The 16590-nt window shown below is 51.4% G+C and overlaps 1 protein-coding gene across 4 annotated transcripts; it reads left to right on the top strand.

The window, feature by feature from the left end:
* Positions 1-2367: 2367 nt before the first annotated feature.
* ECE2 (endothelin converting enzyme 2) lies at positions 2368-16086 on the top strand. Of its 4 annotated transcripts, none has more exons than XM_080654486.1 (19): positions 2368-2678; positions 3433-3519; positions 3871-4006; positions 4209-4424; positions 4889-5013; positions 5129-5275; positions 5428-5493; positions 8503-8691; positions 9378-9520; positions 9874-9988; positions 11227-11337; positions 12446-12544; positions 12645-12722; positions 13242-13345; positions 13535-13645; positions 13772-13839; positions 14002-14192; positions 14305-14400; positions 15086-16086. In XM_080654486.1, the coding sequence occupies exons 1-19, from the start codon at positions 2658-2660 to the stop codon at positions 15260-15262; spliced, it is 2280 nt and encodes a 759-aa protein (XP_080510612.1). In that variant the 5' UTR covers positions 2368-2657; the 3' UTR covers positions 15263-16086. The 4 variants fall into 4 exon arrangements, with proteins under 4 accessions (XP_080510612.1, XP_080510611.1, XP_080510610.1 ...); XM_080654485.1 differs by having other exon boundaries at positions 2477-2678; positions 13535-13657; positions 15086-16078; XM_080654484.1 differs by lacking the exon at positions 2368-2678 and adding an exon at positions 2975-3168.
* Positions 16087-16590: the final 504 nt, after the last annotated feature.

Genomic DNA, 16590 nt, shown 5'->3' with positions numbered 1-16590 from the left:
GAGGAAGAGAGAGGGATAGAGAGTCAGAAACATCGATGAGAGAGAAACATCTATCAGCTGCCTCCTGAACGCCCCCCACTGGGGATGTGCCCACAACCCAGGTACATGCCCTTGACCGGAATCGAACCCGGGACCCTTCAGTCCGCAGGCCGACGCTCTATCCACTGAGCCAAACCGGTTAGGGCTCAATTTATAATCAATGTAGAGAAAAGAAAAGATTACTCCTGTAGGAAAGAAGAACAGAAAAGAGAGAGAATAATAGAATGAGAAAATAAAGCAGGGTCAAAGATTATAAACACAGAGGAAAGAAAGTAAAATTGTAGAATAAAGCAACCTCCAAGCCTCTTATACATAGGATACTTAACATGTAGTCAGGAATAGTCATGAGCCTACTACATGATTTGGGTCATGAAAGAGGCATGGAAAGGAACTGTCCATTTAGGCCAAACCTAGTGAAACTGAGAACACTATAAAAGTAGGTACAGGGTCTTTCATATGTGGCTGCATTTCTCAGAGCAACTCTCTGAGATACGGATGACTGTTCCCATTTTACAGATGAAGAAAATGAAGGATTAGAGCTTTCAAGTAACTTGATAAAGATCATACAGCTGATAAAGAATTGAACCCAGATTTGAGTCCACGTCTATCTTGAAAATAGATGTGTGAGCCCTAACTCTTCCAGAGAGGATATGGCAGAAGACAAGCAACTACTTAGGAGGAAGTGTATCCTTGAGCCTACTTGGGTTTGAATCCCAGCTCTGCTACTAACTGTGTGACTCAGCCTCTCTATGCCTCAGTTTTCTTCATCTGCAAAATGGCTTCATAAGTGCCATGAGGATAAATGAGTACATAGGTGTAAAGCACCTAGAACAATAGCTGGCACATAGGAAAGTGCTGTTATAAACTTGCTATTTCCAGTATGGCATTGCAGCAGCCGTGGGACTGTTTCTTATGAGTGTGTTGCCAGGAAGTCCTTACATAGTAGCTTTGTTTACACTCACATGGCCATGTCTTGGTAGAATTTCCTGTGGGGAAAGACCAACCCTGCTGCCATGTTTCTCTTCATCCAGGCTTGGGGGAGAGGGAGAAGAAGTAAGTGCTGTGGTGCCACACGTCATCAGAAAGAATATGAACAACTCCAGGCACTTGTCCCAAGTGGCCATCCCAAGTCTTGCTGCTGCAGACTCCAGTATTCTGGATGTGAAAGCTCCTTGCTCAGGGAACCAGCCTAACCTAGAACCCATCTGCCTTCTCTATTAACTGGAAAACAGAACAGGCTTTCTCCAGCCTTTCAATTTTCATTTCTACCTATAGGATTTTAATTACTACAACAACAACACTAACAGCCCGTAACACATTGAGTGCTAGTATGTGTCAGACACTGCCCTAAGCATTTACAAGTATTGTTTCATTTGATTCTCATAATAATCAGGTACCACTCTTTTTTTTTTTTTTTAAATATATTTTATTGATTTTTTACAGAGAGGAAGGGAGAGGGATAGAGAGTTAGAAACATTGATGAGAGAGAAACATCGATCAGCTGCCTCCTGCACACTCCCCACTGGGGATGTGCCCGCAACCAAGGTACATGCCCTTGATCAGAATCGAACCTGGGACCCTTCAGTCCACAGGCTGACGCTCTATCCACTGAGCCAAACCGGTTAGGGCGAAAAAGGTACTATTCTTATTTCAATGTTATAAGTGAAGAAATTCAGTCTGAATCCAGAATCTTTCATCTTAACTATGACACCGTACTGTCTCCTGTTTGAGAACATGTAGTTATGGGGTGGAAAGTGCCAAAGAAAACAATCCAGCATTTCTCAGCCTGATTCATTCGGCTCCCACCTTTTCTCAGCCACGAGCGCATTCCATGCGAGAACCATTTGCAGCAAGATGTTTGAGAACTGGATTATGGATTTGCCACTTCTCAGGTCAGATTCACGTCCTGTGTTGGGGAGGAAGGTGGAGGATGAGGCACTTAAAACACACACACACACACACACACACACACACACACACACAACTGTGGTAAAAGAAAATACGAGGCACTCTGCAGGGTAGCAGACTGCAACACCTCCAGGCCTGATTAAGGAATGACAATATGGAAGGCAGATGGCAGATGCATAGATGCCACACTATTGCCTTTCAGTTAAATAGTGCTTGGGTTGTTTTTTTTTCCTCTCTCTTCTTGTAAATCTCCCAAATAAAATGGTTTGCTTTCCTCAAGTTAGAAGTGTTAACACATCTTTTCTTTAAATATCTGTGGATGGCTGTTTTTTCCTCTGCCAATTTGTCACCATCTGTAACCCTCTCTTTGTGAGATGATCTGATGACAACAATTATCTTGGAGAGTAAAAGTGCAGTCTTGGAGCAACATGTAAGAGCCGAGAGTGGGCCCTGTGTGTTGTATCAGTGTGTGGTGTGCGTTGGGCTGGGAGCCCTGTGCATGTACACACTGTGTGTGAGTGGGGGGTGTGTTCATTCGGTGAGCATCCTGTGTGTGTACGGCTGTGTATTGGCTGGGTGCTTGCCTGTGTACTGGATCTCCGTGCTCTCTGAGAACATCATGCGGACACCCTGTATATGGGTCAACGCCTGTGTGCTGCTCTGCGGGCTGAAGAGCGGCTGTGCGCACTGCCAGGGGAAGATGTTCCTCAATGGAGTATAATTTCTCAAAGGTGTTTAAAGGGGATGGGGAGGGCCTGCAATTTGGGTAATTGGGCCGAGAAATATCAGCAGAGTTTGGGCCTGAGTCAAAGGAATGTAAATTACGGGTGGCTTGTGAAAGGATGCTGCGGGGATGGGGGAGGGCTGACCCTAAGAGGAGCGGGTTCCCTGCGGTTCTGGAGGGCGGCAGGTTCCCAAGCTCAGCGGGGTGGCTGCGGTCCCGGAGCGAGGTCTGGGTGGACGCTCCTCCCCTCCCCCACGTTCCCGTCCCCAGGCGCAGCGCCGCGGGAGGCGGGGGGAGCCCCCCACCCCCGGCAGGCGGGGGTGGCGGCGGCCAAGTGCAGGGCTGTGGCAGCGGCTACGATGGCGCGCGGCGGTGGGGCCTGGCCGGGGTCCGAGGCCGCGGCCTGGGCGAGGGCCAGCCGCCAGGAGCCCTAAGGTGCCGCCTGCCCGGACTCCACCATGAACATCGCGCTGCAGGAGCTGGGCGGCGGCGGTAATGTGAGTGGGGCTCCGGGGTCCAGGGTAGAGCCCCCCACCCCACTCCCCAGTGGTGGGAGGGAGGCTGACAGACAGGCAGCCTCAGGCAGGAGCTCGGGGCTGGAGGAGCAGGGGTCGGAGGGACCCCAGGTCACAGGTCCCGGGAGGGGAAGGGGCCTCGCTGCAGACGGGAGGCGCCCGGCCTGGTGAGAGGCGCTGGGGATGGGATGTGGGCCAACAGCCCAATCCACCTGACCTGGGTGGGCGCCCCGGCCCGTCTGGCAGATGGTGGAGTACCGACGGGCCACGCTGCGGGAAGACGACGCACCCGAGACCCCCGTAGAGGGCGGAGCCTCCCTGGACACTGTGGAGGTGAGCGAGGGGTTCTCCCTTCCTCACCAGGCCCCAGCCCTGCATGAAGCCTGGCATACCCAGCGGCTTTTGGCTGCCCTGGAGGGTCACCTGCACCTGCCCCCACCCACCTCGGCTCCGACTCTGGCCTCTGCGCTAGGACTATGGCGAGGAGATTCTAAGCCATGACGTAGCACAAAACAGGCTCAAGACTCAACTCAGCCTGCCTCATTGCCTCGGTGCCCAGAGTTAACTAACCCCAGTGGCATCTTTACTCCATGGCTCTGGGAGGACTTCTGTGATCTTGGACACCCCCACCCCACCCCCACCCCCACCTGCATCTGGCTAGCTGTGTCACCCTGTGTTCCCCAGGTGGGATTCCAGAAGAGGACGAGGCACCTCTTAGGCTTGCACACCCAGCTGGAGCTGGTCTTGGCAGGGGTCTCTCTACTGCTGGCTGCACTGCTTCTGGGCTGCTTTGTGGCCCTGGGGGTCCAGTACCACAGAGGTAGGTGGGATCACACCTGTCCCCAGCACTCCCAGCTGTGGGGACTCTGGAGGCTGGAGGGCCTCTAAGATATTCTCTGGGCGGAGCCACCTTCCCCAGCTTTTCTCTCTCCTCCCAACCTTCCTGCTGTCACAGCCCCTCTCAAAGCATTTGCCTTTCTCAGACTGACAGCCCCCTACCCTGGCCATGTTCCCCGCCACAGACCCTTCCCACAGCACCTGCCTCACAGAGGCCTGCATTCGAGTGGCTGGGAAAATCCTGGAGACCCTTGACCGCGGGGTGAGCCCCTGTGAGGACTTTTACCAATTCTCCTGCGGAGGCTGGATTCGAAGGAACCCCCTGCCTGACGGGCGTTCTCGCTGGAACACGTTCAATAGCCTCTGGGACCAGAACCAAGCCATACTGAAGCACCTGCTCGGTGAGTGTGCCTGTCAGGGGCTTGTGCCAAGTACCTGCTTCATGCCCAGCATAAGGCTTGGCACTTAATAATACTTAATAAATGTCCACCAATGAAGAAATAACTGGGTGACTGGGAACACACCTGGGGTAAGGGATGCAGAGAGCAGGGGACTCCTGAAAGATGGAGATGGGTTTCAGGGGGGCAGACTTCTAAGTACAACGGAGGGATTCCTCTCTGCATTCTGTCTGGAGGGCTGCTGAGGTGTGGTAGGCACCAGGGAGCCTGTAGTGCTTAGAGATCTTGGATGGTCTTCATGGACAGGGGAGAGGAAGCTACACTTGGCTGTTTCACCCAGTCTTCCTGGGTTTACAATAAGAGAGCTGCCCCTTGTTCAGAAGGCAAGAAGAGGGACCAAGTAAGGGCCTGGGAACCTGCTCAGCAGTCAGCATAGTTGCCACCTGGACCTTTATTCTACTCCACAGAAAACACCACCTTTAATTCTAGCAGCGAAGCTGAGCGGAAGACACAGCGCTTCTACCTATCCTGCCTGCAGGTGGAGCGCATCGAGGAGCTGGGAGCCCAGCCACTGCGAGACCTCATAGAAAAAGTACAGCCCCTGGGTGGTCTGTGGGCAGGGAGAGGACAGGACTTGGAAGAGGGTGTTGCCCCCTGGAAGCTTTGGGGACCCCTGTGTCATAGGTTCCACGATGGTCTCTACTCAGATTGGTGGTTGGAATGTTACGGGGCCCTGGGACCAAGACAACTTCATGGAGGTGCTGAAGGCAGTAGCAGGGACCTACAGGGCCTCCCCCTTTTTCACCGTCTACATCAGCGCTGACTCTAAGAGTTCCAACAGCAATGTTATACAGGTACAGGGCTGGGGAAAGGTGGGGAAGGGCATATGGACCATTTGCTGAGCCCAGACTCTCCTCCCTTCTGACCAGCAGGCTGGGGAGGCCCCCCTGCACAAGAGTCCAGGTTTAGGTGGGGGTGGGCTTACTCCTTTACCTTGCTATTGCAGGTGGACCAGTCTGGGCTCTTTCTACCTTCTCGAGATTACTACTTAAACAGGACCGCTAATGAGAAAGTAAGGAGCATCCTCAGAATTCCCATCCCTACCCCCTGTTGAGCTGGGCTAATCTCTGTTTACTTTGCCCAGGGTCAGGGTGGAGAACTAAGATGAGCCTATCCTATCACCTAGTGAACTGACTACCCTTCCTTCTTTTTCCCTTCATTCTCCCTTCCTTTTCCTTCCCTCCTTTCCCTTCCCTTCCCTTCCCTTCCCTTCCCTTCCCTTCCCTTCCCTTCCCTTCCCTTCCCTTCCCTTCCCTTCCCTCCCTTCCCTTCCCTCCCTTACCTACCTTCCTTCCTTCCTTCCTTCCTTCCTTCCTTCCTTCCTTCCTCCTCTTCTTCTTCCAGGAAAACATTTTATAGGCACCTACTCTGTGCCTGTGCAGTGGGGGAATTCTGAGATGTACCTTTTAGAGTTATAAGAAACTTTCAGTGTAGATAGGCTCATGGACCTAGATATCTGAGAATAAGACTCCAAGTGGGTTTTTGGGACTCAGGAGAGACTTGGGTAGCCAGAGAATGTTTCTTAATAAGATTACATTTGAGCCCCACCAGCATGGCTTGGTGGTTGAGCGTAGACCTATGAACCAGGAGGTTATGGATCGATTCCCAGTCAGTCAGGGCACATGCCCGGGTTGCGGGCTCGATCCCCAGTGGGAGATGTGCAGGAGGCAGTTAATCAATGATTCTCTCCCATCATTGATGTTTCTGTCTCTCCCTCTTTGAAATCAATAAAAAATATATTTTAAAAAAGAGCTTCAAAAATTAAAAAAAAAAAAAAGATTACATTTGAGCCAGGCCCGGTAGAATATCTAGGGGTGAGTGATATTATGCTAGGTAAAGAGAACAGTTTAAACAAACGTGTTGAAGAAGGAAAGGCTAAGGTGTACTTGGACCATGGGGAAGGGTCCAGTTTGGCAAAATGAGAGCTCAAAGCAGATGAGAGGCTGGGAAGGTGGATAGGGTCTAGTTCCAGAAGGGACCTGCAATGGCACCCTGAGGAGTTTTTGTATAGGCCTCAGACCACTGCATGCTCCAGAGCCGGGAGGGAGTGACCCAGTGAGCAGTGTTTTGGGAAGCCAGTTTGTCTGGGGTGTGAAAAGTAGATGCAAGAGAGGGAGCTTGGAGATCAGTTAAGAGTCTCTGCAGTACTTCAGGCTCTGAGTCTGATATGTTGGAGCAAATGGGGGAAGTGGCAGAGGGACTCTTAGGAAGGGAAAGATGCAGGAGACATGGTCCCGATTGTGAATTGTTGGTGACTGGATGTTAGAAGAGAGGAGTGGAAGGAGGAAGAGATGAAGCAAGTTAAGGCTACCAACCAGAATGATGGTGGAATGGTGGGGTACTTAGAAAATCAAGGGTGCCCGTAGGAGAACCAGCTTAGGGCACATTGGGTCAGAGGAAACAATGTGATGTCACAGGAAAAGGGCAGACTTTGAACTCAGACCTTGATTCCAGTCCCAGCTCTGCGGCTTGGTGCAGGTTGATCTAGCTCTTAGAGACTGTTCCTTCATCTGTAAAATGGGATCATAGAATCTACTTCATATGGTATTTTAGGGGGTGGGGGGAAATGCAAGCTTATGCTCCTGCATGTGGCAGACACTCAGGGAGTGGGAGCTGCTAATTTTAGACGTGTGAGTTTGAGGGACCTGGGCACCATCTCTATGGAGAGGTCAGCAGGCAGCTGTCAAAGCTGGGTGCATTCCTGGAGAGAGGATGAGGCTGGAGGGAGCTGTGGGCTTGAGGGGCATCTCCTTAGAAACCTAGACAAAGGCTTTAGGAGAGAGGAGAGAAAGGGGGAGAATAGGGAAAAGAGAAAAGGAAAGCCTTTCTGAAGGGCAGTGGGAGAAAAAGAGCCAGAAGAGGAGGCTGCTATGGAGTAGGACAACCAGGAGAGTCATTTATCCTTCTTTCATTCATTCTCAAACACTTCCTGAGCATTCCTCAACCAGACCTCTTCTAGGCCTGTGGTGAACAAGACATTGCCACTGTCCTCCAAGTGGGGGAGAAGGCATGAAATAGCTTGGTATATCCTGTTTACAGTTGCCAGGACTGTTATAGAGAAGCATGGCATCCTGAGAGTGAGTGTAACAGGCAGCCAGCCTAGTCCTAGGGTCAGGGTAGACTGCAGGGAAGAGGGAGTGTTCTAGGCAAAGGGAATGGCTAGCTTATGTACAGACTCTGAGGTGAGAAGGAACATGGCCCATTGACAGACTAGAGAGGGGAGCAGGAAGGGAGAGGGGTCCGAGTCCTTCTGGACAGGTATATAGACTCATATATTACATGAACATTGTGGGTCAAGTGTAGCATTTATCCCAAAAGAAATAGAAACTCAAGTGAAGGGAGTGGTGTGAATAGATGTGTGGTTTTGACATCATCGGAGTCAGAGGAGGAGAGAATTTGGAGAATGCAGGAGACAACCATGTGGTCCAAGACTTGGGAAAGGTCAGGAGAAAGGCTCTTATCATGTTGCCAGGAGTCATGGATAGGGAGTCTCCTATGCCAGCATCTCAGGGAAGCTGCAGTGCAAAAGGTTCATAGAGGATAAAAATGTAGCAGTAAAGCAAGGTTCAGTGAAGTATCAAAAGTCAGTCTCAAGCTGAAGGTAAGGAGGTAGAGAGAGGAAGGGGTAAGTCAGTGAGCAGGATAGGGATCAAGATCACTGGTGGAACTAATGATCCCCCTTAGGAGCTGGGAGGACTGAGGTTGGTACTCACATCTCTTCCTCTGACACCAGCAGTGAGGAAAAGGAGAGGTGGGGAACATGAGAAAATCTGAAGTTTAGAGGAAGGGATTCTGAAACTTTTCAGTAGAGGGGAAAAGAAGATGGCCTTTGGTGATTAAGGGAGCTCCGGGTGAGAGTGAGGAGTGGCCCCTGGGAGGAGGACCACACAGGAAGTCAGTGCTAAACAGTGCTGAGGGGCAGCAGAAGAAATGGTAAGCAGAGGTGGCGGCCAGAACAGACTCCCTCAGCCTTGGGAAGGACTTGCTGCTGGGCTGTAAGGATGACTTGGGGTTTTGACAGGTGCTTACTGCCTACCTGGACTACATGGAAGAGCTGGGGATGCTGCTGGGTGGACAGCCAGCCTCCACACGGGAGCAGATGCGGCAGGTGCTGGAGCTGGAGATACAACTGGCCAACATCACAGTGCCCCAGGACCAGCGCCGGGACGAGGAGAAGATCTATCGCAAGATGAGCATCGCCGAGCTGCAGGTGGGGCCAGTGGGAAACAGGGACAACTGGGAGGCGCCAGCCCCTGGCACAGACCACTCAGCTTCTCTTCAGGCCATCTTCCGGAGGCAGCCAATCCTTTTTTCATTTCCTTGCTTTTCTGAGCTTCCCAGCTGCATGGTTGCTATCCTGGAAAGAAAAGTGGTGACCATTTTAGGCCATCTTCCACTGGGCCATCCCTTGGTCCCTTTCATGTTGCCTGGGCATGCATAGAGAGATCAAGTTAAAAACCTGTAACAACTGTACAAGACATCCACGAAACAATCAGAAAGTATGTGGAAGCATCTCCTAGAGGGCCCTCACTGTGCCAGGCATCAACCCTTCAGTTGTTGGATTATGGAGAAGTTGGGTAAGGGGGTGCTGGAGGAGAGGCCACCTATGTAGGGATGCTGGGTGGTATCAGAGGAATGGTGTGTTTTCAATTGTTATGAAAATCTGTGCCCCAGCTAAATATCACACATTATGGTTTTCCTTGTATAAGTGACTGGGCTCCAAGATTGAGGGGCGCTCAATCCTGGGAAAGGGTTTATTAAAGGAAGGGGCCACAAAGCAATTAATAGCACCTTGGTAATGGGAAGGACTCCCAGGCTCCAACATATCAATGGGTGAAGGGTCTGCTGGGAGCCAGGTGAGCAAGCAGGGAGGCTTGAGATATATTTTGCTCCCAGGCCCTGGCGCCCTCCATGGACTGGCTGGAGTTCCTGTCTTTCTTGCTGTCACCGCTGGAGCTGAGTGACTCTGAGCCTGTGGTGGTGTATGGGACGGATTATTTGCAGCAGGTGTCAGAGCTCATCAACCACACGGAGCCAAGGTATGGGGGATGGGGCTCAGGGCTCCATGCAGGTTCCAGGCAGGAACTGAGCATAGGGAAATGGCGTACCAGACACAGAAGGATTTGACAAGGCCATGGACATTCCAGCCAGCAAAAAACAATGTCTGTGATATACTCCCCTAGGCCAGGGCTTCAGGGGTCTACATGTGCTCTGTATCCCTGCTCCAACCTGACTTCTGCAGGCAGTTGTGTGGTCCCAGAGTGAGAGAAATTCTGGGACAGCTCCCACGTACGCCTCTCAGGATTCCAGCTGCCTGCACATTTGTGGAGCTGGTTTGGGGTAGAAATGGTAACCCACCTGTCTTTTTCTTATGTTCTGGTCCGGATGCCAGCACCCTGAACAATTACCTGATCTGGAACCTGGTGCAGAAGACAACCTCGAGCCTGGACCGACGCTTTGAGTCTGCACAAGAGAAGCTGCTGCAGACCCTGTATGGCACCAAAAAGGTGAGCTCTCTCTCTCTGCTCCCACTTTCCCGCCCAGCCTAGCTGATGCTTCACACTTACTGTGTCAGGCACCAGTTGCCTCATGGTGTATTATGGAGCACAGGATTAGGAATCAAGCTGGCTTGGGTGACAACCCCAACTCCTCCATTTTTTTTTTTTTTTAGCCAATGGACCTTGGTCATATCATGTAGCCTCTCTGAATCCCCATTTCCAGGTCTGTAAAACAGGAGTATGTGCAGGAAGAATATATGCAGTTCCTAGTTTCTAGGTGCCCTGTTCAGTGGGGAAAATAGACATGTACAATTATTTAGGGGTGATAAAAGCTCACATTGAATGAAAGACTTTCTTCATGTTATAGGACAGAGGTGGGGGCAGCACATTATACCTGGGGGAATAGGTGGCATCAGGAAAGGCTACTCCAAAGAGGTGACATTTGAAGAATGAGTTCTCCAAGAAAATAAGAGAGAAGGGAAGTCTAGGCAGAAGGAACAGGATGTGCAAATTCCCAGAGGCCAGAGGGAGCATGGTGGGTTTGCATGTGTTCTGGTGTGAGCTTGAGAACAGGCTAAGGCTGAGGGTGGGGAGATGGGCCTGGGGCAATCCATGAAGGGACCCGAAGGTTGTGTTAAGAAGTCAGGCATTGATTTTTTTTTTCAGGGATGGGGAACCATGGGATGGTTTTAAGGAGAAGAGTAACCCAGTTAGATTATGCATTAGATCATCTTTCTTGGCAGCCAAATGGAAGATGGAGGGGAGGGGCCGAGGAGAGGGGAGGAGAATGGAATTAGTTTCCAGTTAGGAGAACACTGCAATCTTCAGGCAAGAGATGATAGTGTTGTAGTGCAGGGAAGTGGCAAAAGGGTGGTCGGGAGAGATGATTATGAAGTAGCTTGTAGAAACTGGTGATAAATTGAATGTAGGGGTAGGGAGAGGGAGGAAGCTGGTGACTTCCAGGTTTCTGGCAGGGGGGACTGAGATGTGGAGCTGAGCAAAGAAACCTTTGGACCTCAATGGGCCTCTTGTGAATTTAAGAGGAGGAGAGTGCCAGGAACAGAGTGGGTAGCACACATGTTTCTCCCGAGGTTTCTCTGCTGGGGTTGGCACATCTTGTGATAGTGCTCCCCATTGTCCATGGAGTCCATGGAGAGATGGCACCCAAACCCAGGCCTCCATGGACCCCAGAGACAGCTTGGAGGACAGAGCCATCTCTGGGAGGCCTGGCTCTTTGTCCCTTACAGTCCTGCATACCAAGGTGGCAGACCTGCATCTCCAACACGGACGATGCCCTTGGCTTCGCTTTGGGTTCCCTCTTTGTGAAGGCCACATTTGACCGGCAAAGCAAGGAAATCGTGAGTCTTCAAGTGTCCTCCAACTCTACCCCTTGTTTTAGTTAAAATTCACTGTTCATATTTGTGAATACATATAGGAAAAAATGGAAGGAAATTCATTAACAAATTAACAGTGATTACTTTGGGTATGGGATTATGATGGGTTCCTTTTGTCCTTTAAAGTTCTCTGCATTTCCCAAATTTCCTATAATGAGTTTATGTTACCTGTTTAATAAGAAAAAACAATATTTATTTACTTATTTTTCTCACCTGAGGATATGTTTTTCATTGATTTGAGAGAGGAAGGGAGAGGGAACAAGAGAAACATCAATGTGAGAGAGAAACATCAATCGGTTGCCTCACGTAGGCGCCCCAACTGGGGATCGAACCTGCAACCTGGGTGTGCCTGACCAGAAATCGAACTCTCGACCCTTCAGGTCACAGGATGGGGGTTTAACCACTGAACTACCGACCAGGACTTTATTTATTTTTATTAAGAGATGATAATGAGTGTGCTGAAAGTTTTATCTACAAGGATGTTTATGGCAGTGTTGTCTATAATAAGAGAGAATGAAAACAGCTTTAATGTCTAATCATAGGAGAATGGAAAAATAAACTGTGGTTAGGATGGACTATGAGGTCGCTTTAAAACTGATGATATATTTTTCAGTGAAAAAGAAGTAAGTTGCAAAATATATATATATTATGCAATATATTTCCATTATATATGGAAAGACTATAAGTAGATAATCAAATGTTAAATGAAGTTGTCTCTGAGTGAGGGATTATAAGTGGTCTATTTTCTTCAGTTCTTCTCAGTTTTCTAAATTTTCTGCTACTAATGCTTTCCCTTTGTAATCAGATAAAAATCAATGTGCTATATTAAATTTAATATTAATTAAATTTTCAGTTAAATTTTTTATTAATTAGAACAAAAGCCACCCACAATCCCAGTACCTTCACAAATCATGTTTCCTTCTCATCCTCCCCAGATGCTCAGCCTTAATTCAGGAATTTGGGCACTCCCACATGCTCCCCTGGAAGGACAGGGATGGGACACCAGGTGGAAGGGGGGAGAAAGGATTCATTAATGCGAGTGGGAGGCAGACTTGTGTCCCTTCCCTCCCAGGCAGAGGGGATGATTAGCGAGATCCGAGATGCCTTTGAGGAGGCCCTGGGACAGCTGGTTTGGATGGATGAGAAGACCCGCCAGGCAGCCAAAGAGAAAGTAAGCTGTGGCCAGGGTTGGGGCGCCATCTTGAGGTGGGGATGGAGGATACAGTTTTATGGGAGACTGGTGAAGGAAACCCATAACCTGGACTCTTCAGGCAGATGCCATCTACGATATGATCGGCTTCCCGGACTTCATCCTAGAGCCTAAAGAGCTGGATGATGTTTATGATGGGGTGAGTACCTCTGCTCATCAGTTTTAACTTCAGCCCCATGGGGGGCACTATTCCCTGGGCTCAATAATAGGAGCTCAAGCACTACGAGGAAAAGAGGCAACCTACATTGCTCCAGTGCTGGCTCTGTGCTAGGCTGCAGGCTACACGTTAGTAGAATGCAGTGTTAACCAGCAGGGATTTGCAGTCAAACCTGACTCAAATCCTGTTTCTACCTCTATCTGTTTAACCTTGGACAAGTTATATAACCTGTCTCTCTGAGCCTCAGTTTCTTCATCTGTAAAATGGGGTTCTATAAGTACCTACCTCATAGGGTTCTTGTGAGAACAAAATGAGGGACTATATATATATTAAAAAAAGCACTGTTCATAAGTGCTCTTCCAGTATTGGTGTTTATTACTTACTAGATATTTTATGGTTGAAGAAACTGAGGCTCAGAGAGGTGCTAATTAGTAGCCAAGCTGGAACTTCTATCTTCAACATGTTCTCTTGCTTGCTTTCTCTTTCCTACCATTCCAATAGTATGAAGTCTCTGAAGATTCCTTCTTCCAGAACATGTTGAATTTGTATAACTTCACTGCCAAAGTGATGGCTGACCAGCTCCGAAAGCCTCCTGGCCGGGAACAGTGAGAATGGAGGGCTGTAGACAGTTGGGGCAGCAAGAGAAGCAGGGGAGGTTTCCAGGGCTTGGGGGGATGGGCAAGACTGATCCAAACCAAGACACAAGGTCCTTGCTGGAGGTAGGTCAAGGCTGCTGGGCTGGGAGGAGCATCGGGAGCGACAGGAGACTAAGCCTCTCCCTCTCCCTCCCCCAGGTGGAGCATGACCCCCCAGACAGTGAATGCCTACTACCTTCCAACCAAGAATGAAATTGTCTTCCCTGCTGGCATCCTGCAGGCCCCTTTCTACGCCCGCAACCACCCCAAGTGTGTCTTGAGGCAGGAGGGGCTGGGTGTTAGAGCCTGGGCCTATGGGTGGGCTGGGAGCAGGGCTGGAGGTGGGATCCAGAAATCCCCCTACCATGTCTTCACTCAGCATTCCTCACCTACCAGGGCCCTGAACTTTGGTGGCATCGGTGTGGTGATGGGCCACGAGTTGACACATGCCTTTGATGACCAAGGTAGAGGCCCATGAAGTTCTTCCCTTCAGCCTAGAATTCCCAGTGGCTCCTGTAAGGCCTTGAGATGTTGGGAGCAGGTCGAACGGACCCTGGAGGGGGGAGCTCCTGACCCCAAGGATTGAGCTCTGGTCTCAGTGGGGTGCAAAGGTTCATTCTCCTCAGGGCGTGAGTATGACAAGGAAGGGAACCTGCGGCCATGGTGGCAGAATGAGTCACTGGCAGCCTTCCAGAATCACACAGCCTGCATGGAGGAGCAGTACAGCCAGTACCGGGTCAATGGGGAGAAGCTCAACGGCCGCCAGACGCTGGGGGAGAACATTGCTGACAACGGAGGGCTTAAGGCGGCCTACAATGTGAGTGCCTGGCCAGCCCTACAGGGGCGGAGGCCCACCCTGGGCTGAAGAGAGCCGGGTGGAGGGGATGGGAAGGCCCTGGTGGACTTACCGCTCCTGTGTCCAACCCCAGGCTTACAAGGCGTGGCTGGGAAAGCATGGGGAGGAGCAGCAGCTGCCAGCTGTGGGACTCACCAACCACCAGCTCTTCTTTGTGGGATTTGCCCAGGTATTGCTCTCCGGGAAGGTCTGGGGTCTGCCCCTCTCCCACTTCTTCCTGGGTGTGTCTTTAGAAGTCTGGGGCATGTGGGAAGTGGGGCCAAAGTTGGGGGGTGGAAGGTGGTCTGGGGAGGCCTCTTGGCTGGGGCACACCAAAGCCTGTGAGGAAGCCTGAGGAGAGAGGATTCTTCAGGAGGCTTTTGCAGATCTCAAAGTGCAGGGCTGGCCTGCTTGAGGGGGAGGGGTGGGCAGCAGGACTGATCCTCACCATGTACTGTGAGGTGGCAGTGGAGGAGGAAACTAAAGCTCGGGGACAGAGTGGCTCATCCGGGGCTACCCAGGAATAAAGTAAGTGGCAGAGTGTGACTCAGGCAGGGTCTCCTCTAGGCACTTTGCACTACAGCAGGCAGCCTCTGGGGGGTGGGCTTCTTCCCCTCAGATGCAGCAACCCCATTTCCAGGACAGCTTTGAAGGGCCTTCAAGGAATTTGGGGGAGAGGGTGCAGTCCCCTCCCTTACTGCTGATAGCCAGGGTTGGAGCTGATGCTGGCTGAGCCCCCGCCTGTGACCCTGAGGCCTCCTGAGCTGAGGGGCAGTGCAGTGGTGGTTTGTGTCCCTGGATGGCTCTGCTGCAGCCCAGTCTGTGACCTTGCCCACATTAGACACCATATGTCCCGTGTCTGTCCTGGCCCGCAGGTGTGGTGCTCGGTCCGCACACCCGAGAGCTCTCACGAGGGGCTGGTGACCGACCCCCACAGCCCTGCCCGCTTCCGTGTGCTGGGCACTCTCTCCAACTCCCGTGACTTCCTGCGGCACTTCGGCTGCCCTGTCGGCTCCCCCATGAACCCAGGGCAGCTGTGTGAAGTGTGGTAGACCTGGGTCCGGGGAGAAATGGCCAGCTGTTGCTAGGGCCTGGCGCAGCTCGCCCAGCAAGGCTGTTTGCTCTGGAGTTTGGAGAAGGCAAATGCCAGCTAGACTCGGTCTAGCCCCTCCACACCACAGGTGACATAAGTCCCAGTCCCTGCTCAACCACCACATTGTGCCTCTGCTTTGGGGGTGCCCCTGCCTCCAGCAGAGCCCCCACCACTCACTGTGACATCCTTCCATGTCACCTTGCCTGAAAGAGGCCTGGGTGGGGGTGGGGGGCACTAGCTCCCCCAGGAAGGAGTCGGCTTTTCTAGCCCCAAGCTCACTTGGCTTGATGGCCATGGGGCCTGCTATGCCTGCCGCACTCTGACAACGCAGGGCCTGGGTGGTGTGCCTTCCATGCTTCTTCTGGAGGCTCACACAATGCTCACTTGGGAGTGGACTTAGCTCCTTTAGCACCCCCCTCAGGGGCCGCCCTCCACCTCATACTCCTCATACTGCTGCTTCCCACACTGCTGCCAACCCTCACTGACAGACCAACTGTGCTCGGCTCTTAGTGGAAGCCTGAGGGCCTCTGCAAGCCTCCCTGCTGCCTCCTGGTTTCTGTGGGCTCAGGGTGGAAGTGTGTATGTGTAGAGGATACTAGTTCCTATGTCTTGGGGCACAACTCTTAGGGGGAGGCTGAGTCTTCCCAGACCAAGCCGGAAAGCAGATAGAACAGGGAGAGGAAAGGACAGAGTTTATTTTTGCAGGGAAGAGGGTGGGGAGGGTGTGGTCTTGGCCCTGTAGGACCCTGTGCCAATAAACAGACATGCATCAGTCAGCCTGTCTCTTCCTTTGGTCCTGTTTTCATTTATTCATTTACTCATTCCACCAATGTTTACTGAACACCTACTATATGCTAGGCACTCTTGTGGACACTCAAGAACTCACTCACCAGAAACAGGGGACTGACATTTGAAGCCCCAAGATGACAGAGAAAGAGAGGCGGGATGGAAGAATGGAATGAAGCTAAATCTGAATGGAATGAAGCTACATCCTCTGCTCACTGGTGGCCATGTCGCCATTGCCTGCTGTTCTACAGCACAAAGGCTTTGCCACTGTCCTCCCCTGGTGCATGCAACTGGGCCTGACACTGAGTTCAGGGTAACTACGGCGCTAGGGTCAGCTTGAAAAGTGGGTGGCACTCACCCTGCAGTGGAGGGAAGCCCTGGCCAAGGTAGCATGCCATTCCCTGGAGCTCAGAGTACCAGCTGCTGCTTGCAGCTGAAAAGGCAAGCAGTGCTTCTGAGAGTCACTCATCACACCTACATACACTCATCAGGGCCTAGGAA

This window comes from Plecotus auritus (genome assembly GCF_963455305.1).
Source record: "Plecotus auritus genome assembly, chromosome: 2".
Taxonomy (NCBI): Eukaryota; Metazoa; Chordata; class Mammalia; order Chiroptera; family Vespertilionidae; genus Plecotus; species Plecotus auritus.
Note: the sequence above shows the minus strand (reverse complement) of the source record. Positions and strands in the feature narration are given on the sequence as shown.